Source organism: Acartia tonsa, chromosome 11 (genome assembly GCF_053477335.1).
Source record: "Acartia tonsa isolate MP-2025a chromosome 11, ASM5347733v1, whole genome shotgun sequence".
NCBI classification, from domain to species: domain Eukaryota; kingdom Metazoa; phylum Arthropoda; class Copepoda; order Calanoida; family Acartiidae; genus Acartia; species Acartia tonsa.
The window spans coordinates 27,422,748-27,447,880 of record NC_137270.1 but is presented as its reverse complement, the minus strand read 5'-3'; the positions used below and the strand labels follow the sequence as shown (position 1 = coordinate 27,447,880).

General features: G+C 29.0%; 1 protein-coding gene across 4 annotated transcripts in view; it reads left to right on the top strand.

Annotated features, from left to right (window-relative positions):
- LOC145332709 (fasciclin-2-like) overlaps positions 1-25,133 on the top strand; it is a 137,848-nt gene that overhangs the window by 90,886 nt on the left and 21,829 nt on the right. For all 4 annotated transcript variants that reach the window (XM_080177735.1, XM_080177734.1, XM_080177733.1 and 1 more), the window contains 12 exons: positions 297-337; positions 1,648-1,732; positions 2,095-2,180; positions 2,933-3,001; positions 5,459-5,591; positions 6,179-6,223; positions 9,755-9,808; positions 11,944-12,011; positions 15,010-15,074; positions 16,234-16,407; positions 18,905-18,968; positions 19,338-19,385. In XM_080177735.1, the coding sequence (XP_080033861.1) occupies positions 297-337; positions 1,648-1,732; positions 2,095-2,180; positions 2,933-3,001; positions 5,459-5,591; positions 6,179-6,223; positions 9,755-9,808; positions 11,944-12,011; positions 15,010-15,074; positions 16,234-16,407; positions 18,905-18,968; positions 19,338-19,385 (932 nt within the window). The remainder of the gene's footprint in view (positions 1-296; positions 338-1,647; positions 1,733-2,094; positions 2,181-2,932; positions 3,002-5,458; positions 5,592-6,178; positions 6,224-9,754; positions 9,809-11,943; positions 12,012-15,009; positions 15,075-16,233; positions 16,408-18,904; positions 18,969-19,337; positions 19,386-25,133) is intronic.

Below are 25,133 nucleotides of genomic sequence, written 5' to 3'. Positions count from 1 at the left end.
ATCAATACCTGCATTTTAATTTAATCTTTGATGTTTAATACATTGTCCTTCTGATTTATATAGCACAACTTTTGGATCATGGAAGAAAACGAAGTAGCGGGATTCGTCATATTTTCTAAGTTGATTTTCTCTTATTTCTAACCCCGGCCTATGTTGTAATTCTGCGGGGAAATCATAACATTTACCTAACCTATTCTAACCTTCGCCAAAATAACCTATAAAAAGTTACTCTAAAAATACGACGAAAATAATACGATTTTTGGTATGACACAAATACTCAATTTACATTTTTTCAGGTTGAATTGGAAAGTAAAACGGCAACAACATTAGTTTTCAGGTAATTAATATTTTTCCCAGTATTCCTTTGAAACAGATTAATAACTACTGGATTAGAACCGTTGCTCAGCCACATTGAAAAATCGTGTATCGCATTGTATTATATCCAGTTTTCTACAAATAAAAATGTCGATCATAAGATTGAAAACATTTCTTTAGCCCGTGTCTTTGGGCTTTTAATCTTATAATTGTAAATTTTTATACCCGCGGAAAGCTGTCAATATTACAATGCGATAAATAACTATTTCAGTATGGCTTCGAATCCGATGAAGGTGTATCTTGGGGGGTTTTAAGCTATTTTCTTGGGGGTGGGACACCCCCAACCCCCCCAAAAAACAAAAATTCCCCCCCCCCATTTTTTTTTTTTTTTGGGGGGGGGGGCTGAAGATTTCCTTTGTCCTTTATTTTTTTGTAGAAGATTTCTTGGTCCTTTTTTTGAAGGAGATTTCCATGGTCCTTAACGATTTTTGCCTTAATCTTTTTTTTATTACCTCTTGGGCAAAGCCCCTAGAGGCTAGGGGCGAAGCCGCTAGTTTTCTTATAAACCATCTAAATAATATTTAATGACAAAGTTACGCTACTAATATTCATAATAATCCTTGTTTTTTGTAAAAAGATAATCTTCTTATAGTACAATCATATTTACACTTTTTATCTTTTAATATTTTTCCATTGACGTTAATTTAATAGGATTAGGATGAAAAAAAATCTCTTTTCATATATTATCATTATTTCAAAATTATAAAGATTTTGAAAGAGTGTAATAATAGTAGGTATACATTTAAAGATTGATGAATAGATAGACAGACAGACAGTGAAAGAAAAATAGAGGAAGAAGCATCAATGAACTAAAAGCATAGGCATATGCTACGGGGGTTATAAAGAAATCACCCCCCCCCCCCTGTAAAATTAAGTATGGATACACCCCCCCCCCTTTTGAAAAGGTTCTACATCCCCCTGATACACCACCCTAATACTGCAAAGGGAGTTGTTAAGTTAAAAAGTCAATGCATGTTTAAATATTTAAGGGGGTAAAGACCTAGGAGGGTGTATTCACCCCCGTGGCAATGAAGTTTTTTGTCTGTGTTACAACCATATAAAGCTCACACCGTAACCCTCTCTTTTTTTTATTTAAAAGTAGTTTAAACTGTTTTGGGTGCATAACCTTGTGCATGCCCCTTATTTAGGAATATAAAGAAGTAGCCTGAAAAGGAAAGAAAACCATTAAGAGAATAAGAGATACTGATGACAAAAATATAGATGAATACTACGAAAGAAATAATAAAACAGAAATATTCAAAAATATTTTAGATTTTTTCCCGAAACCTACCATGAACAGCTACCACTAGAATCATACATGGTGGAATACAAGGAATCAAGAAGACAGTGGCATCAAGTAAGACATCTAGCTATCTATCTATCTAGTATATGATCATAAAGAATCTAAAAGATATTGACATTAAGTCAGGCAACTAGTTGTGGTTAAAAATCTGAAAGACAAATGCGGCACCTAGCCATAAAAAAAACATTCATATGCCTAAGGTTTAAGTAAGACATCTATTAAGCAATATAGTTATCCTGTTTAGTTTCTAAATATCAATGTATCTATCTTACTACATTTGATACATTTAGAACTCAAGTATTAAAATCAAATATGCATTCTGCTTCTATCTAACTATGAGACTTTTGCTTTTATCTTACACAATATTTCACTTACTTAAACTTTTAAAAATATTTTGTATATATTCATTTATCTAGGCAACAAGAAAAGATTGGCCTGCAGGAGTAGTTGATAAAAAGTATGCCCTAGAAAATTTGAATCCTGATACTGTTTATGATTTAAGGTAAAGTCAATTTAAAACATGTTCTCTCATCCCCTGGCTAAAAATCAATGAAAACTTTTATTGAATCTTGATTTAAAACTTTTCCAAAAAAAATTTAACCTACAGGAGGGTAATTTTGTTCAACATGTTTGGGGGGGGGGTGTACATCCATTTATCCCCATCAGCTTATCCCTTTAGATCACTGATAACTTTCTACTTGGTTTCATCTTTCAACTGCCGTTTTAACCAATAAATGTTTTCTTGTTTATACACATCAGGAAAAAAACTTCAAACATCAAATCAATAGAATGTAAACTCCTGTTACAATTAGGTATAATTACCAGTCGCTTTCAAATCATCTATTTCAAACAGACGCAACCCAATCTTTCCCACTTTTGTATTACTTTTGTAGGAACACGATTCCAGTGATGTCATATGTTTCTTTCCCGAAAAAGGGAAGGGGGGAAGAAAATCTCTTCAAAAGAGATGGGGAAAAACCCCCTTTTCTCCCATCTCTTTTTTTTCTTCCCCCCCTTCCCTTTTACGGGAAAGAAAAATATGACGTCACTGGAATCGTGTTCCTACAAAAGTAATACAAAAGTGGGAAAGATTGGGTTGCGTCTTTCAAACATGATGTTTATTTTGCTTAGTTTCTCTATAAGTCCATATTCCATTATATGCGTTGTCATTTATTTTTTACAAAATATTATCTATCCCTGTTATTATGTTCCCGTGCCAATATTATAAATTGTATTGAAGGAGTGATTTTTCAGATTTTCATGTCGCAATCGAGTTGGTTCTAGTCCTTGGGGAGCTCTTAAACAGATAACAACAGCTAAAAGGTATTATCATAATATCTTTCTATCTCTCAATCTTTATAACTTTTCTATCTATCTATCTATTTGGTTCTAGTCCATGGGAGCTCTTAAAAACAGTTTAAAGATATTATCTATCTCTTTATCTTTCTATCTCTCAACCTATCCATCAATCTATAGAGTGGTATCTTAGGGAGCTCTTAAAAGGTGTATTATTTCTCAATCCTTCTATCCATCTTTCTGTCTATCTACCTATCCATCAATCTATGTTGATTTTTTTAGTTTTTTTTCCTAGGCTCTTGAACATATTACAACAAGAAAAAGTTATTGCCAATCTCTATATTCTGTCTATCTATCTATCTAGTTGTTCCTTCATTGACCCTGACACTAATGTACACAACGGAAATATGAATAAAAAGATGCATTGGTCACTTAAAAAAAAAACTTTTTAGAATATATAATTATGAATCTATTGGTAGAATAAAATTTTACAACATTGGAATTAACTAGTAATGTCAAGTTTTAAAACTAAGTCAGTGTACAAGTTCATAACAAAATAAAATAAATTTAATTTAGAAATTATGTTTACTTTGCTTGTTGGCAAACAATTATTTCAAATATAATAATCAATAAAAATGGCTGATGTTTCAGGGTTAAATGTAAGAAAATATATTTTATTCAAAGTTCTTGGGATAAGACAGTGAGAGGTTTACAAAATATTGTGATTACTTTTTTAATTGTAAAACATATATCCACTAATTTCTAAGAATTTTCCAAATGCTCCCATTAGTTGTTGTAAAGTAATAATGAGTTGAACACCATTATGATAATGGAAAAGGAAAAATTAATTTTGACAATATTTCAACTACTTGCTTTCTTCATATTTCTTTATCAAATGCAAAATTCAATCAGCAAATATGTTGAGAGACCAGTATCTCAACTTATTGTATCTAAAAGCTTTAGTGAAATTACTGAACCCCTCATTTATGTTTGTCAAAAGGCTCAATTCAATGCCAAAATCTCAAAAGATTATGGATATGATCGTCTCAGTCAATTTCTGCAAGGTTCAGTCAATGGTCTTGATGTAGCATCTTGGAGTGGTAAACATGGAGATAAATCTTATGAAGAACTGAAAGAGATATTTTTTGATCATGATTATTCAAATCTTAGTTCTTGGTATTTGAATCCTATAGATGGAGAATGGAAAAACTTAGATTTTGAAAAAGTATACATCTACCCATTTGGATTTTGCATGAAACTTAATGAAAAGATGAAAGATCTCACTGTATATTTATCTAGCCCTAAAAAATCTACAGTTTTACTGGTTGATCCTTATTATGCAAACACACTTAGATTGTTAGGTCGGGAAAATGTGCTAATAGATCTGGAAATCAATGAAGGTTCTAGCTATGATGTTGAACTTGAACTGTATGATTCCAGTTTAACGGATGGTCAATCCTGTTCAGATTATGAAAAACTGGAAACTAGCTATGGAAAATGTCTTGAACAATCTTGGAAAAATTTCTTGCTAGAGAAGTTGGACTGTTTACTACCTTGGTTTCCTCATGATTCACAGCCAACATGTCAATTTGTTGAAAAAACTGAAAATTTTAAAAATGTTTCTAATGAAATTCAAAGGTTTACCATGGGTTTAGAAAATAAAATTCCTGATACATGTAAAATACCCTGCCATAAGATGAACTTCAAAATAAAGAAAATCGACGATTGGAGTATGGAAAATAATGGTGTTCTTCAGTACAACCTAATTGACAAAGTTACTGTGCACAAAGATTATTATGCTTATGATGTGTTTGATCTTGTTGTTGATCTGGGATCTGCACTTGGACTCTGGCTTGGACTTTCTGCTCTCAGCATTTTTGCTTCATTCCTTCAATGTTTTAGAACAACCAAAAAAATTCTCAATAATTGATATATTGTTTTAAAAATGAATGAGCTCTTTTAATTAATATAAAATTATTTTTTTAAAACAGGGCTGGTTTTTAAATGAATGATTTTAAATCTATTACCATAAAAAATATTAATGTAATAGAATACCAACACATCTTTTTCTATATTTCGATTACTTAAATGATTATGTATAGTGTATATCTATCTTTACATGTAAATAACTTTTAAAATAATAATAAATGTCATGAATGAATAATGTTTAATCTTTATTCCTATTTTGAATGAAGCTCTTTATTGTGCCTATAAGAAAAATAACGTCAATTATTACAAATGACCATTGATAGGCCAATAAATTTTGTATAGACACCATAAAGAGCTTTATTTAAATGGTTGTTCTATAATTATTTTGGATATATAAGTATTATTTAAGTATTCCCCTATTTTACACGTTTTTCTAAATGCATATCCTATGCTTTGCCTATCAGAAATCATAATAATATTAAAGAGCAAATCAGTTTAAACACCCCAAATTCAATAAAATTAAATAGTCCATGAATAATGTATCCATCTATTCAGGGGGAAACCAGAACGGCCAATAATCAATCGAGAAATCCAAAACAATGCTATGGTCTACAATTCTTCCAGCCCTGACGGAATTATAAACAGTCCGTATGAGAACCAGTTCTTTCTATCCTGGCATATACCAGAGGTATGTGCATTAATTATCGTTAGATCAATTTTCAATTGCGCAGCTACACTATGACTAAGGAATATGCGTCCTTACGTCCATACCTACCTTTTTTCCAATGATCAATATATGATTATTAGCATCAGTTTGACTTCAGAAAGGCATTTGGTATACTTATCATTAATTTTATAAATTGTTTTTTCTCTCAATCATTCAGTGTCTTAAAGAGATGAGACAATGACCGATACATTAATTCACATCCCAATAGTATCAAATAATATTCCTTCTGTAGATTACACTTAGTGATTGATATGTTTGTACACTCCTCTACATTTAAAAAATTCCCCAAAGTTGTATGCAAAGATTATGAATACGAAAACGATATTATAAAATTTTGGGGACCAGTGTAGAAAAACTATCCCAATGTCCGCTCCCTTTCTGTATTCTTAAATTATTTGGATGTTTACATTGTCATTATTTTAAATAGACTGCATTATTGAGAAGAAATTAATTTTGAATGGTGTAAAATGAACATATACCAGCATTTTTTTCCGCACGTAATACTTATTTCAATTAATACATAATAAATGTTCTCTCTTTCATTGTAGGACAACGGCTTGTTGATCGACCACTATCTAATCATCTATTCCATGGTAAGATAATTTGATGTTTTCCTTCAAGTTCCGGGCTACCCAGTACCCTATATAACCTAGCCTGACCTAAAGCAATAAGCATGCATTCAACTCCCCCCCCCCCCACCTTTATTTTCAATTCAATTCAAAATAAGGAAAGGGGTTATCAGAAAAGAGAGTACTTTGTGTGATATAAAAAGAAATATTTGAGTCAAGTAAATATTCTTTATATAAACTGTAACCTTGCCATTAATCCAGTGGATTTTTTCATTGCACAAACATTCACTAGAATTTCTAAATGTGCATACTATGTTTTGATATTTAAAGAAATATTTGCTTTTGATGATAATTATAGTCACATATTTTGTTGTAGTCAAAATATGTTTTATCAAAAGTGAGTAGCAATAAAGTTTGACACAAATATAGGGTAATCGATATCAAGTCATCCGCTGATCATCATAATGTCGACACTTATAATGTCATCAGAAAAACAGTACATTAATATGAGAATATTTTGCAAATATTTTGCCCCTATTTTTAATAGAATTTATTCTATCTGATTTTAGATTCTAACTTTTCATTTCTGTTATGAAAAACTGTTTGAAAATTTCATGGAATTAATCATTCTCAAAGAGTTCGGTTAAGTAATTCAACAGAAGTAAAGTTGTACACAGATAGATAGATAGATTATTATGAATTATACACCTGAGAATAATCTAAACTTAAAGCAAAAATAAATCACCTCTTAGGACGAATCATCTAGATTCTTCACTATGAACTATCACTATATGAGTACAGACACCACAAACAGACAGACAGAAAAACGTTCAGTATTATAGTGTAGAGATTGATAACCATCCTATGACACCTATAAAAAATGTTTGAACTGTAACTTCGTAGAGATGTTTTCTTTGAATTGTTAATTATAAACATTATTTTTAAAAAAAGACACATACATGCATTCATAGACAAACAAGGATATGTAGATAGCTATTTTTTTAATAAATAGAATGATAGTCAGCAAACTTTAAAGTTAGTTTGGAAGTCTCTAAAATGATTATTTGTTGTAAATGTTTGATTTAAATTCTAAATCAAGTTTTGGCAAGACAGGCAATATGGTTGCCATATTTGAAAAAAATCAAATAATTTTTCCCCAAATGATATTAATATTATGATAGTAATTTTTATATTATCAATGCCGATTCCTATTTTGTACATTACCTATTTTGAACCAACTGTGTTTTTTTTTTGAGTTCTAAAGATAATTTTTAAAGTGTCACAAAAGAAAGAGATTTTTAAAATCAAATGTAAATGTTGTAACTTTTGGAAGTAGTATTTTTAATGTTGTTTGCTTTTTTTAATCTCTAAACTGGTTAACATTCTAGGTTTTACCTAAACTAATTACTTAACAACCAAGGATATTAGGTTAAGTCACATCCAACACGATTTATTGGTTGATTGATTGCACGACCTTTTTCTTGAAGTCCTAACTGTGCATGGCAATTTTTGTGCCAAGACAATCCCCCTAATCTCACTATTAGTGTCATGTTCCGGTCATAGCAGCAGCAGGTAGCATTTTTAACGTTTTGATTAGGACGCAGCGTAGATCTGACCTAAACCCGACACCTCCCCAACACGCTATTCTTTACACTAATCCCGCGGGTTTAACATTCCAGGTTTACTATATCAGTATCAAATTAGGTCCTAACCTTTGGAACTAATTTGGGAACCCTAATTTAAAGAATGTCGAGACTAGAGCATATTGTTGAACGTGAATATTTAATGCTAGAAACAGACAAAAGCTCTTGGACTCCAGAGATACAGGGATAGGCTTATAAATTGACCAACACCCTTCAGACAACCAATCCTTTCACTACACGACTTTTATGTGAAAGTTCTATCTATCCATGGTTGCTCTTGTTTTGGCCAAGGCATTTTCACTATTATTTGTTTTAATCGTTAAATTTGACCAAAACTTCGAGTGTTGATCTTAAATTCAAGAGAAAAAAACTTTAATTTGAAGACCTATTTGAATAGCGGCTTTATAGATCTTACTAGACATTAGGACATCTACATTGGAATCGGACTTTTTATTAGGTCTTTGAAATCAGCTAATAGCGCCGGAAATATAAACCCAGCCGAGTCACTACAAATTGCTAGCAGACAAAAAGGGTCTCCACCAATTGGGCAAGGTTGTTGTCTGGATTAAATATCCATACTTATTATATTATGCAATTATTCTAGATAAATGTGTGATATAATCTGTAAATCATTTTATAACATATCCATAAATCCATGCTAAACCTTCTTAACACCCTTCACTTCCTTAAGTAGGAAATGTACGTTAATATTTTGACTTTAGATGGTTCTAAAAATAGAGATATTTAAGGTTTTACAGCACAGTTTTTGGCTATTTTGAGATATGGTTCTACTGTGATACGTTACTATCAAATATTCTTAGGAATAAAACAAAGATTTTGACAGAAAATAGGTCATTTTATCCATTTTGTTTACTTACTTGGGAAGTTATGAAGTTAAAATTAGGAGATTTTTCTTTGAATTTATAAAACAACTACTTTATTTGTTAAATTTGTAATATACTTAAATTATATGGAATCATATTTAGGTATTTGTCTTAATGGAAAGATATAATTATCTGTTTATCTTTTATTATATTAACTGAATGACTGAATGTCTATTTGATTATCTTTTCCTCTTTTTTTGGTGTAAGAATACTGCCATTAGGCATCAATAAAAAGTAGAGATAAATTTCATAGTTGATTGAATAATATTATAGCCCTAACTTAAACAAGATAAAGATTTTAAATATCCAATACTAGCAAAGCTTTTATATATAAAAACAAGGATGACAACATCCATAAAAGCGAAGCTCTGAAACGGTAGGACAAACGGACATTAACACTTGTATAGTGTCAGAACTGAAAAATCAGAATATAAATGAATAAGAGTCAAAGCATAATTGTGAGTAAATTTGTTGAAAAACTTCTTGATACAGGATAATGTTTATGGTCATACTTACATTTTTAGGACTTGATTATAGAGTTGCTTTGCTTATAATAATATACTTTGTTGTCCTAGGAATCAGTAAACCAAAAATCAGAACAATCGGATAATTGGATCACATACAAATTAGTTGTTAAAAATGTAAAAAAATAACATGTTAAAAATGGACGTACGGACATTTTGGTAATGATTATAATGAGTTGCTACGCTTGCTACATCGTACCTAACTACTACAGGAATACCATGCAAAGTTTGTAATCGATAGGACAATTCTAACATGCCTAAATTAATGAAAAAAGATATCCATCTCAGACGTACGGACTTCGCATTTAATAACAATAAGGAAAGCTGAACAGACGGCTTGCAAAAATAGGGTAAATTTACTATGGAAATCATCAAATGAAGAATTTTTAATTAATTAAGTGAGGTATAGTGTAATGGTCACCGGAATCTTAAAAAGAACTTATGAACGACAGACAAAGTAACTTATAAAGTTTACAATCATTAGATTAATCTTTATTTGTGTAGGTGAGAAGAAGTGGAGAGGAATGGAAGATTGTTGGAGATCACCATGAAAAACAGGTATAATAAATTTAGTTTCTATAATGATTATCAATCCTTATATGTCTTTGTGTCAGTTTGTCTGTTGGTTTGTACCGAACGATCTCGTTAACTGCTTGATCAATATATATTTTGCCTTTTTTCTCCATGGATAAATATGCCTTTAGAATAATATATTGTTGACGTGTAATCAAGATAAAAAGTATAAAAGTAAATAGTAATAAAAAGTGAACATTTAAACTTACAATCTAAGTACTTTCAAAATGCTTATTGAGCACTGTTAATCCCACTTCCCTTACTTAGAATTAATTGAAATCATGAAAGAGGGGTAAGTTTTTTCTAACTTAAAGATATAAATAACCAAATGAAAATCTACCCCCTCCTCTTATATTCAATCAATTTCAAATTAATATTGGTGGTATCAGTGTTAAACAGGGTTCTTTAAGTAAAAGTACCACAAATCATTTAAAACTTTAAAAACCTAATTTAGATTCCTATTTTTTTTAATAAAAAGGAAAGGTTATATATAATCTCTTTTTTAACATCGCACCTTATGGGGCCAATGTTCGTATTTTTCACAGTAGCTTTTCTCCTATTTCTAGCCCCTGCGGGGCCAATTACCTAACCCTGTGGGGCAATCACCTAACCCAATATAACCTAACCTAACCTAAAATAACCTATAAAAAGCCATTTTAAAAATACGACGAAGAAAGGGACTATTCCCAAGGAAAATTTAAAAATTTATTAAAACAATAACAATAAATGTAAAATATTTTCAGTTTAAATATTTTCTTTCTACGAATATTAATATGATATTTGCAATCGAAATATAATGTAAAATTTTTATTGTGAAAATGAAATTAAGTTTGATAAGTACATCATATAAGTTTTCTTTTTATATCATCTGCGCCTAGCTCAGGGGGCTCTGTATTTGAAAGGGTAGAAAGAGCAGAAAAAAAGCCAAAAACCAACCTAAGACTTAAATCGAAAAATAAAATTACCCAAACCACCAAAGTATTATGTAAAGGTTCTTTTAAATAGAGAACCCAAACGGTTCAGTGGTTAGTAAGATCTTAAGCTACAGGTGGCACAACCATACGTTTCTAGATAATAGGTTAGATCACGTCAAAAAAATGAACCATACTAGTAAGACAGTTACATTAGTACATTCTGCTGCCCTAAAATATTACTTATTCGTATTAAAAGAATATTTTTTTTTAATCATTTTGTTTTGTACATTTTTAAGGAGGGAGGAGACATTGGGCTGTTTATTACACTTGTCCGCAAAGTTATATATTAACGTTTAATTGTTCGTTTGCTTAACAACTTTAGGGACTTCGGATTTAACCAAAATGTACCTCATTTACCATACATGAAAGTTGTAAAATCAAAGGAATGCATAGGAAAATTTATTGGCTAAGTTTATTTTTAAGTAAAACAATGTTAAAAGGATTAAAAGAAAAAAAAGGGTTAAACAAAAAAGATAAATTGTTCTTTTCTAAATGGATTGTAAGTTAAGTATAAAGTTCAATCTGATTTCATCAGGGTTCAATGGATTAAACAATGGACGATTAATTATTTTATACTCGATATTCTTGTGTAAGATATTTTGACATTGGTATCTGTTAAATCAGGAATATAAAGGGATAAGATTGTGACCGATTGATGTATAATGTATACCCCCAATGATGACATACAAAATTACCCCTTATGTAAATGAAAATTCAGTAAAAGACCCCAAAGTTGTTAAGTCAACGAATAAGGACGTTATTGTAAAACTTGGGGCACTAGTTTCTCTCTCGGTTTAAATATTAAGTAAAAGAAAGTATTATAAATTGGTAGATTTTTTTATGTCTCCTTCCCTGAACTTTAGACTTACAATTTCCTTGCCATCTATACTTGAATTATAAAATATCACCAAACTTATATAAGAACACGTTAGCTACTGAAGAAAAGGGGCCGATAAATAGCATTAAATCACCCATTGTCATATTTAAAGCTTTACTGAAAAGTAAAATTGTCTTTTTAATATTTGAAAATAGTTATCCAAATAGCTAACATACAATTGATTTGTTTGTTAATTTGAAGAATAAAGATTATAACATATCCACTAAAAATATGAATCTAACTATCATTTATCCATCCATCTTTTATAGGTGAGAAACAAAGGAACAGTGAGTGAGACCTTGACAAGCTTGATGCCCCACGCCTTCTATATGATCAGGAATAACATTTTAAACAGTCAAGTATTGGCCATTCAGGGCTGAAGGGATAAATTAATCATTCCCTAAATTTTATTAAAGAAGAGATTTGTGGAAATATTTAAATTTTAGGTGTTACATTTATGAAGTACAGTTAGTGTTTCGCTTTGAGCGCCATTAATGAAGTATAAACATTTTTCAATACAATAAAATTTATAATATGTCATGAACTTGTAATTCAAGATATCAAGTAAGGTTTATTTTTCAAGTATGGCTTCGTAACTATTACTATACGCTAGATTAAAACCTGTTATCAGTCATACTAAAAAATCATGTATATCATCGAATAACAGTCAATTTACCACAAATATCAAAATAATATCATAAAATCAATATCAGTTTTGTTAGCCCTGGCCTTCGGCTTCTCGGGGCTAACAAAACTGGTTTAATCTAATAATTTTCATTTTAATATCCGCGGAAAGCTGTCTATAATAAGATGCGATAAATAACTATTCTTACATCTTGTATTTACCTGTTCCTGTGTCCTTATAATTAAAACCGGAACCATAAGGACAAGTCAACATTGATAAATACCAATACTGCGGCCTCATAATCAGTTTTACTTTAGTTTACATTCAGGGTTAACTATTTGTAGATGATGATGATATGTTAATTGATTGGTAAAAACTAGCTTCTATAATTATAAACTAATAGCTTCGTCTAGTGGAAGGCGTGGTGAGAGGTTATAAGAATTGCCTGAAATCATTCCAAAACATTTATTAAGCTTTACGAAAAGTTTAACCAAATAGCACAAGTATTTTCCGAGATTTTTAGCTTAAGACAAAAAATGTACTCTTTCATATTATAATATTTTTAAATAAATAATGAAATATTTGGCATGTAGACAATGTAAGTTGAAGCGCAGCTACAATATATAAGCAAGAGAACCCTTTATAGGAAACCACGCAAGTTGAAAACCAGTCACTAAATCCACAAATTGCTCACAACACCAGAGTAAACTCAGAATTATCTTTCTCATTTTATTGCTAAAATAAAAATATACCATAGAGTGATCAAGTTTGATAAGTACAATACACAGTGTTGCACTGCCTTATTTGACATATCGTCAGTTGGTTTATAAATTAAATGATATTCATATGAGTACATAATTATTTTGAAACAGTCATTTTTTTCGAGTTTCATACCATAAATTATTATAATAATATGCAATTCTTATCTGTTGAAATTTTTCTACTTGCAAAGTAAAATACCATTAAAAACACAAATAAAAAAATGAAAATTTTTTTTTTAAGCTTCCAAGATAGATTAGAACTTGGATATTGAACCAGATTTTCATGCACTCTAACAAAGTGAGCTCGCAGCTTGCTAAATTACGATACCCTTTATTCACTCCCCCTTACGAACGAACTGACCAATAATGTCGATATTAGCATGCTAAATTTTCCCCTATCAATATATCCATGTATATCAGCTATATCAACTTCCCAAGCTAATCACTTGATTTTTGTTTATAAACCATATATATATATATGCTTATTGATGGCTCCTGAGCCCTTTTTTAACATTTCATACACTACCCTAATAAATCTTTGGGAAGAATAATTGCCCAAACCATGTAGGCTTATACCAAGGGCCAAAGGTAAAAAGTAATCCTACCTCCCCCCCCCCCCCTCCCAAATAAAAAGAAACATTTTAGAACTTGGACGTTCTTGATATTTGTTTATTTTTAAAAGCGAAGCTTTTCTATAATTAGGGTCGGTCCGTCCGTCCGTCCGTCCGTCCGTACGTCCGTCCGTCCGTCCGTACGTCCGTCCGAGATAGATAGCTTTTATTCGTTAATTTAGGCATGTTAGAATTGTCCTATCGATTTCAAACTTTGCATGATGATTCCTGTAGTAGTTGGGTACGATTTAGAAAGCGTAGCAACTCTATAATCATTACCAGAATGTCCGTACGTCCATTTAAACATGTTGATTTTTCTACTTTTTTAACAACAAATTTTCAAGTGTTTTAATTATCCGTTTGATCTGATTTTTGGTATATTGATTCCTGGGACAACAAAGAACAATATTATAAGCGAAGCAACTCTATAATCAAGTCCAAAAATGTAAGTATGTCCATAAACATTATCCTGTTTTTAAGCAGTTTTTCAACAAATTTACCTACAACTTTGATTCGACATTTATACATTTATGTTCCGATTTTTCAGTTCAGATACTATACAAGTGTTAATGTCCGTTTGTCCTACCGTTTCAGTGCTTCGCTTTTATGGATGTTGTCATCCTTGTTTCTTACATGGTCTACTACCCTCTCTCCATCTAGTAAAATTAATTATGTCAAACACAGTTAATGGTAAGAGAAATACAACACAAAAACAATATATACACCAGTTTTTACATGCTTGTTTTTTTATGCAAATTTTAAAGGTTAATTAATTTATATCCTACTAGCGAATGCGCCCCTAGCCTCCAGGGGAGGACGGATATGCCAGGTGAATTGCCTAAAACCAGGACAACACATATATGAAACTATCCTGAAAAGAATTACTCATTCGGACCAGCTATTTATGATATTTTTAGCTACAGACAAAAATTACCTTACTACTTTAAATTATAGGATTATATAAACTAGTAGGGGTTTTTTGTCTGAAGCTTAAGATCTTAATGACTAATAAATCGATTGGGTTCCTAATTTTGTTAGATTCAAATAGGTCCTTTGATGGTTTTGGGTTTATTTTCATATTTATGTCTTATGGCGATTTTAAACTAGTTTTATAGTCCCTCTTTGCCTCTCCGAATACAGAGCCCCTAGATGCTAGGAATGTAGCTGATGGTATATAGATGACTTGATTGATGAATAGATTTAAGAATGTATAGTTGATGATGGTATGGGAATGTAAAAGCATATATTATCATATTGCGAACTAAAAAAAGTATTACTATGTTAAACAAATAAAAGAAATATTGAGAAAACAAAAATTAAAATGTTTTTTGTGTAAAGTGTTCAAGCACACAATGAATTGGGATACTCAGAAAAGGATTCAATCATAATAAAGACAAAACAAGGTCGGTACATAGATAGATAGATAATGACCTCTAGGGTCCTAGGTGTCACTTCGGGTTCTAGACCTCTCAACGCACCTACAAGCATACTCATCCTATATATAATTGCGTGTAAAACGTCCGATGGGTAATAACCGTTGCCCAACAAATAACCAACCCTTTGTTTGTACGACCTTTGTAAGTCCTAACTGTGCATGGTAATGAGTTTATGAGCCAATTTATTTCCCCATCTCCTACTTTTGGATATTTTAAATAAAATATAAAATAAAAATTTGGATAAGTAGTAGGTTCAATAAAAATGTAATCCCTTGCTAAATCAAATATTTTACATAAAAAAAAGAATACATAGCAGCAAAGCATGTAAAAATAAAATGAAACTTTAGAAAAACAGTCTTTGGGAGCAACAATTTTGTATGTGATAAATCAATAGAATTATAAGAGAAGAACTATAGTGTGAACCCTTTTTTCGTACCACCCCCCAAAAAAAGTTGTCTAGGGGCGTAGCCGCTACTAAGACTAATAAAGTAACTTCGCTACTAAAATATATTCTAAATAATTGTAAATATTTACTCCTTGCTAAACAATATTTTAATAGTTTGAAATGTTTTTTATATCAAATATGTAAGTAGATAAATATCATCAAGGGAAAGTATTTCTCAATTTTACATCAAAATTTTATTGTTGTATATTGTTATATTTAATTTGTTTAAAACTCTAATTGCAAATGAAAAATAATAAATTTGTATGTTCATTATTAATTGAATTGAAATTTAATCTTTATTCATGCTAACTATTTTTATATAACAGACTTATAAATTTAGCATTTGACCTATATATTTGTTATTTATTTAACAATAATTTCAATCTTTAAGATACAACCTAGGGTCGATTTCGAATATTTCAAGTACTTTGTTTGTTTAAAGCTAAATTTTCGGATATTTTAGTCGTAGAAGGTGCAAAGTAGTCGTACAGTGTATTTGTATTATTAGAGATTGATCCTAGGTTGTGTCAGGTTATTTGAAAAGCAAGTCATGACACATGAATATCGATTTTAGCTCATACCTAGCCAATCTGAGGTAATTTCTGCTCTTCTTTTGAAAACTTCTTCATTAATTTTTTACTCTTTTTTTATCAAAGAAATTACATAAACATTTTTCTTTAGGAACGGGACCAACAAAACCACCACCACTGGATGATCCCTCCCTAAATGGGACTACAGCTGCCAGTTTCTCTCTGGACTCCATTCCTCTTGTGCCTGTTGTCATTGTGGTTGTTGTCGTCCTTGTTCTTATTCTAATCATGATTGATCTCTCCTGCTGGAAGCTTTATTATAAAGGTAAATTTAATTGATTTAAAGGGATAAGACAATGGCCGGTAAATTGTTGTATGATGATACACAAAATTACCCCCTCTATGGATTAAAATCAGTGGTTGAAATGTTTGAACACTCAACTTCGTGAACCAACCAATCAAGTTTCATGTTAGGCGAACGAATAAGAAAACGTTATTGTAAAACTTTGGGAACAGCCCATTTTCCCCTCTCTCTCTCTCTAGAATAAAATATTTACAAAGAAAGACAGCTTTAAAAGCAACAGATAAAATAAAAAGTAAATTTTCAGTTAGATGGGTAGTTATACAAATTTTCTGTCAAATTGCTCTTTTAATTAGCTACTTTTAATTTTAAATTTTATTAAGAAAAAGTTTGACAAATATTGGAAGAGACTTGACAAAAAGCCAGTAAAAGTGCCTAAAGTTTTGTATTCATGTTATGTTTATTGTTGGCTCAAAACCATTATTTAATTTTGAATGATTGGTTCCATACTTGTAGTGTCAAAAGTCTTTAACCAATTATTTTTAATCTATAAAAGGGATAGTTTTATTTATATCCTGGAATAAGGTATAGCAAATAAGAGAAATAAATCTGAATTGATATTTGGGGGGCAGATAAAAAGGTCGACAATTCTACTATGTGTTGTCCTCCAATGACAACTGAAAATCAAGTACAGGTTTCGTCATTTTTTTTCTAATAAATTTCGTCGTAGGTATAAGCTGGTTTATCTCACTAGGGATTTATATCAATTTAAGTCTTATACAATAAAGACAAATAATTGTTTTAAAAATATTTCAATTTCAAACTTGTACCTACAATATGATGAATGAAACAAATTGAGATTATCCAATTTCTATCCACCAAAATATTGTGAGAGTTTTTAATTTCTAAATTGTTTTTATGGTTTAGGTTACAATTTTATGCATTTCAAGAGAATTCTAAAAAAATATATTCTGTTTATAATAAACTCATTAGGTAATGAATATAAAACTTTGTTTAAATTTATTTTTAGGCTATTCTGAAAAAAGGAGTTAAAAAAAGGATTAAATAAAGGCTTTCTGATATTTGTATAGCCCGAAAAACCTTGAAAACATGAGACAATAATTTCTAATCGTCTATGCAGTATTTGAAGATGCATCTTTAAAAGTAGTTATAGAGTTTTAATGCAGCATCTGCATGTTGATTTTCCAAAGGGAAATGTGGCAGGATGTATTTTGTCTGTCAATAAATACTTTTGAATATCTTGGCCATTTTTTTGGATTTTTAAATCAACGTAAAGGCCAAAAGCACCGGAATTTATCTTCTAGTCGTTCTATGCATTAATTTGATATGTTTCTGACAGAGCGGTGGTATTTCTGTGTGTCTATCTATTTGAAAATTAGCTTATCTTGGCCATTTTTAAACTTTCTTGCTTTGAAAGTTTGAAGACAATAGGACTCATTTTTAAAATTTCCATGAAAACTAAGTTTAATTGGTTTTAGATGTTCCTAACAATATGTTCAATGTTTAAGGAAAAAACATTTGTTTATGTTTGTCCAGTATAAAGTAGAACAAAATACGAAATACACGTATACATATAATAGCTTTATTATACTCATAGTACATAATAACATACTGGGTACCAACAAATAACTATTCCAGATGCTAAAGTTTTAGCATTTTAAATATTTTAAAAGAAGGCACTTTATTTAACTTAATTATTATTTTTTCTACGAGCTTAAAATCAAAATACTAAAACTTGAATCAATAGAAAAACATTAGTTTTTTTAAAGATATTGAGCCCCCTGTAGATTTTGTATATGCATATAATTCAGTTTGGTTAGAAATGAATAATAAGAACCAACTGTTACACTAAACTTTACTATCATCTTCATAAATATACATTTTCCATAATATTATACGCTACACAATATTTTATATGCTCCATTTTATTATTTAAGTTTTAAATTTTATTATTACACACCTGACCAATTTCCAGTAAATTTTCCTGAATATTTAAAATTGTTACATTAATTTTTAAAAATTATAACAAGAATCATGCACTAATCATATTTTTTAAAAGCTACTTAGGACAAATTTTCTCTTGGAATGGAAATGACTAAAATGTTTTCCATTGCAAAAAAAATATAGTAAAACACTATAGGGGGAAGGGGTTAAATAACTGTATGCCCCCATCCTGAGGACCTTGTGTCGACTCTCAATTGGGTCTTGGGTATTGGAAAATCAACCAATAGTGTCAGGAATATTAACGAGTAGCAGAAAACAATTCGCTAGGAGACAAAAAAGGTCACTGGAAAAGGGAGGTAGATAGTTATCTGTATATAAATATATACTATAGATCTGTTGTAAAAAAAAACAAGAATTTTCAATTTTTTGTTTGTCAATGGTCAAAATTAGGAGCAGTTGGACTTAATAAGTGCATTTGACTAAAAGCTGACACACTAGTTTACGGAAATAACCAAAAAATACCCTCTTTTTTTCTCATAGAAAATTATATTTGTAGGTGTTTTGTATACAATATCTCAGAAGATTAGCATGTGCAGGAAAATTACTTCTCGTGGTTCCAGGTTAATCTTTATATACTTTTCTTATGGTGATACAAAAGTTTCCAAGATTTTTTAAATAGGCTTTCCTACATTTTTGTAGCGATTTCATAATTATTTTTATAATTTTTATATTTTCTAATATAATTATTTCTTTTGTCTCTAATTTACATTTAATATCATAAATCTTACTAAAATTATTTTTGTTGGTAAATTGTAGGACTAATTCTTTTACTAATCCACTTGGTATTTATTTCCATTGCTTACAAAATAATATATTTTTGAGCTATTATATATTTTTTCAACCTTTATTAGTATTTAATTTGACTATTATCTATATAATTAAATAATATAAAAATACTCAAATTAGACAGATTATGTTATACATTTCAGGAAAAAGAGAACTATGCCTGGGCAAAATATAATCAAACACAACCAGGGGTGAGTACATCTTAACTATTTTACTCTATATCATACTAACAACTATATATTGGGCTTGTTTGTTTTTACATTGCATTGGAAAGCTTAAAATGTTTTGTTTTTTATGATAAAATAATAATATTTATTATTTTGTTACTTGGGTTGTATGTTTTAGTACTTGTATAAAACGAATAAAGAAGGGACTTTGAAAATTAAGCTAATTAATTTTTGAAGTTTTCATATTTCTGATTAAATATGCTAGATTATTGATAGAACATTAATAGTATATGTTACTCAATACTTCTTTTTAATATAATTTTATTTTAAATGCTAATTAATTGTTTTTAGTCATGGTTGCAAATCTTATTGTCTTTAAGCATAATTTGTATTTGATTTACTAACATTTCTTTCATATATTTTTGTATGATAAACCAAGTCTTTTAACTCATTAATATGGAAGATATTTCTAAGATTCTTTTATTTATAAAATTTTAATATTTTCAACATCTTTTAGGATATTAAATTTTGGATAGTATAAGTTATGTAAAAAGATGAAGAAATTCATTTGGATTTAGACAGCACAAAATTAGGGATAAAGGGATATTATTTTGGATGATAAATATATCAACCTCTCAATAATCGTTGGAAAATTAAATTCAGCCTTTTTAGCTTTGAAATATTGTTTTTAAGATAGCTTAAGTTAATTTACATTTATCCTTGACAAGAATTGAAAGGATGAAAGATAAATAAATATATGGATAGATAACAAATTAAACTTTTTCAATCTGAAAACTTTCTGTTTCAAAAAACATTTATAGATAGCATGTTGCATAAGTATAGATAAATATTGATAGAAAGATTTAACAGATACCATATTTATTTCAAAATTTCTTTATGAATAGAAATGTAATTTTTTCTTTGAAATTCATTCATTGTATATCTTTCTTTAGAATAGTTCAATATTTTCAATCAAGATGGAAAAGATAAAAATATTGATCTATAGTAGATCAAAGTCAACCTAAAGTTTCATAAGATTGGATGCTTTAAATCTCCTTCATCTTTTATTAATCAGTTACCCTCATTATCGGATCGGATTGAAAAAGGACACCTGCCATATTCAACGAATGCAAAGTTTTAAAAAAGCTCAAAGGAGGGATTTATTTTAATATTTTCCATACTGAAATCAAGACATTGAGATCATACCAATATAAAATTCTAATGCAACAGCAAACAATCATAATCTTAAAAATTATACAAAATCTTGAAAGTGTATTCACATAACATTTATTGATATTCAAATTCCCAGGTGCATCAATAAGGAATATGAATTTGTGTTAACAATATTAAAATATAAAATAAAATGTTTTGTATAGTTATTAATTGATATGGTCTTTTTTAAATTTTATATTACATATAAAATTGTCCCTTGCATAATTACATTTTAAACTATTTAGTTATTCTTTTTACTTTTCTAATGAAGATCTTAAATAAGTTAATCCTTTTGTTTCGTCTAGAATAGAAGACCATTAAAATGTTTTAATGATGTTATACAAACTATTAGTGTTAGTCATTAAACATACAAACCAAGAATCTTATTTTATTTTTATAAAAAAGAAAAGAATGAAGTAGTTTTTTTTAAATTTATGTAATCAATGAAGAAAATTGAAAGACAACCTATATAAATAATAAATATGATATCTTTTATATAAGTGCCTTGCAGTTTAACATATATGACTTATTCCATTCAATGGTAGCATCAATAAAATTATGTGTATAATGAAGATTTGCTACAAAAAACAACAAACAAAATAGTACTTCTGTTGCTAGGAATTATATTTCAAAGACAGGCAAAGATAATCAAATATATTAATTTCACAATACCAATGAAGAAGGAAAACTAATTATGTTTAATCTAATAATATTTTTTGTACACATACATATATAGATGTTTTTTTTATTATTGTTTATTTTATCAAAATGAATATATAGCTTTAAAAATAATACGCAATGAAATATTAAATAAAAATATATTTCTTACAACATTGCTAGATTTTACTCATAATGGGAACAAGAAAATCAGGCAAAAATGCAAAATAAGTATACTTTAATGTCAGAGCAATGCATCTAGGATCAAGTGAAAGCTTTTTAGGAAAATCTTTCTTTCATTGGTTCTAAAAAGGCCCAGGCTAATATGTATAGAAAAAGAGTTGGTAATCATTTCCTCATTTGTCACATATGCATAGTATTCGCAAAAAGACATAACAGGAACTCATTCAATACAATTATTACTTAGAGTGAAAAATGTCTAAATGTCAATCAGTGCGGTTTTTAAAAATGAATGATATATGTTCGGCAGGAAATGTACATCACAAAAGAAGAAAAAACAAAGTTTAGGATTACCTCCCTTTTATATTTCTCCTTCTTTCCAACTACCCTGCCTCTTTAGTTATCTCTTATGGTGTAACTGTAATGTAACTAGAAAATTCTAGATAAAACAAGGACAACCTCTTCAAAAGTTACAACAAGTCATCTGATTTTTTTTATTATAGAAAAAATGTTTGAACTGCTAAGGTATTGATCTGCTTTCCTATCTGCTATTATTATACCCTTTTAGTTATTAATAATTATAATACATGTTACGAGTGCCCAATAGTAAATTTCATATCAAGCTGTATCTACCCAGTTATACTAATTTTATTCTGTTTTACATGGACAAGTGTAAAAGAGAAGAAAAAGTAACTTTTTTTCTGATCTAACATAGAAAGAGATAGAGGAAGAGAGAGAGAAAAAAACTTTTTGATTCTTTCTTGAATTCAATAAGAAACTGACTTAACCAGGGAAAGGGATATGAAATCTGCACAAATATTAATTTGCCTCAATCCTTTGCAGTAGTAAAAATTAAATTTATCTTTTAGCTATTCATTTCAATCTTATTTTATGAAATAGAAAGGATTTTTGTTTGTCCACTGATTGAAATCTCCATTTTGGGGAAGCTAAAGCTAAGATGGGATTGTTTTAGGTTTACATTGTCTGCCCACCCACAGATAAGAAATCTCGACCATAAAGATTTTTTTATCCAATCTTGACAAGTGAGGTATTTTTGGAAAGAGGAATATACATAGAAAACGCCTATGTAAATTAGAAAATCCGCAGAAATCATATTTGCAAGTTATTTGCAAAAATCTGCAATGTTAATTTGCAAAATTAATTTCATGCCCTAAATGACTGATTTAGAAAAAAATCTTTTTATGAAATGTGTTTATCTATAAGTTTAGAACATAATTAAGGCAAGAAAATTTTCTTTATTGTTACTTTTTTCACCTTATATATGATAAAAGCAGTTTCTCACAATTTATGATAAAAAAAGGCATAGGAACAAAAAATATTATTTTTCTTGATGTAAACACAATAATTGGCATAAAATCTATCATCCTAAATGTAAAAATCAGATATAGACTCCTTTTTAGAGCAAATATAGTGCAAAAAGTAATCAAGACATTTTTGGTAAGTATGAAAATCTAAAGAAAATAGTTCTTTTTGATTTTGATATACATATCAGATAAATGTATATAAAATTAGTGATCAAAAACTATAAAACAAGTTATAACTTTTTTCAACCCTATCATTGATTAAAATGCACTTTTAGGTTTGCTCATTACCAAAGTTGCACATAAAAACTCTTTTTATTAAGTTATTAAAGAAAATAAATTCAAATCAACAATTAGGCGTTTTTTATAATGCAGTAGACCATTTTGTAGTTGTTTTTTTTGGCATTTATTTTGTTTAATTACTACATAAAAAGAGTTTTTATGCACTGCTTCAGTAATTCTTAAACCTAAAAGTGCAATTTAATCAATGACAGTGTTGAAAAAACTTATAACATGTTTTATAGTTTTTGATCACTAATTTTATATACATTTATCTGATATGTATATCAAAATCAAAAAGAACTATTTTCTTTAGATTTTCATACTTTGCAAAAATGTCTTGATTACGTTTTGCACTATATTTGCTCTAAAAAGGATTCTATATCTGATTTTTACATTTAGGATGATAGATTTTATGCTAATTATTGTGTTTACATCAAGAAAAAACATATTTTTTGTTCCTATACCTTTTTTTATCATAAAATGTGATAAACTACTTTTTTCATATATAAGGTGAAAAAAGTAACACTAAAGAAATTTTTTTTGCCTTAATCATGTTCTAAACTTATAGATAAACACATTTCATAAAAAGATTTTTTTCTAAATCAGTCATTTAGGGCATGAAATTAATTTTGCAAATTAACATTGCAGATTTTTGCAAATAACTTGCAAATATGATTTCTGCGGATTTTCTAATTTACATAGGCGTTTTCTATGTATATTCCTCTTTCCAAAAATACCTCACTTGTCAAGATTGGATAAAAATTTCTTTGTGGTCGAGATTCCATAACTGTGCACCCTCACTAATAGAAGGGCCCTTGTATACTAGGCCGGGAGCAGCCAACAGTGATAAAATAAACAAACAAAAAAACTTGAAGAAAATTTTTTTTCCAATTTTTTTATCCCTCTCCAATCGAAATTGTTGCTTACAGAAAAAAAGCTTTGCGCTTCTAAGAGAAAGATACAATGCATAGTTAGATATTTGGAATAACAGGCACTGCTGTTAAAATAGAATTAAACACTGAAATTTCTAATGTTTCTAATCAAAAACTGTTTTGAAACAATTAATGGATAGAATCAGAATTATAAGACTCACTTCTTGGTATTGATTTGGGGTTATTTTGTTATAGATTCGGTAATTTAGGTTATTTTGTTATAGATTAGGTGATTTGATTTTGTATTAAATATTACTTTGGATTCCTTCTAAAGGAACTGAAATGTGTATAAAAATTTGTAAAACAGTTTAATGAGGAAATGAAACTGAAGAAAAGACAAAAGATCTGTTTAAGAACAAGCAAAAGGTTAGTATTATTTTATCTAGTTATTTTTTTACTTAAAAATTCAAACAAGTTGCAACATTAAAATATGTAAATATCAGAATTGTGCATTAAAACTTGTAAAATTAATCATACTTAAGTACATATTTTCCTAATTCTTTAGAGGAAGTAGTTAAATCTTTTTAAACTCAGAGAGACCCAGAGAGATCTTTTTTTATAAAGTTTTTAAATAAAGAATACTTATTTTGTGTATGTTTTGAGGATTTTTACATGCTTTGGTGTTGTTTGTTTTTATTGATATTTTTCTTCAGAATTACATCAAATATATCTAGCTCAAAAAATAATTTTATGTTTTCCTTAAGTGGTATACTTTTATAATATTTGTATTTGTTGAGCTTTGCTTTTATGGGTAATGTCATCCTTGTTTTATGTAACCTGATTTATGACAATTAATTTTGATTCTAAAGAAATTAATTTTTCAAACGGTTTAATGTAAAGGATGGATTTTTTTTAGAATTTTAGAGTTATTGTCTTTTCTTTAGTATTTTGTTTTATTTACTAACAAAAGTATTATAATATTTTGTTATTTAGATATTTATTTTTTATGAAAATCAATAGATTTAAATATTATATTATTTAGATATTAGCATATTGTTTACTCTATCAAATATTATAATATTTAAGCTATTTGTTTACAATTTTTATTTTTTGTTTGTTCTTAATAATTTTAAATTTTTGTAATTTATTTTCAATTTATAAAAAATAACAATAGCAGACATATTCCTGTAACGTTTTACTTTTTTGTCAGTAATATTTATTTATAGTTATTCTGCTTTTCACTTTTT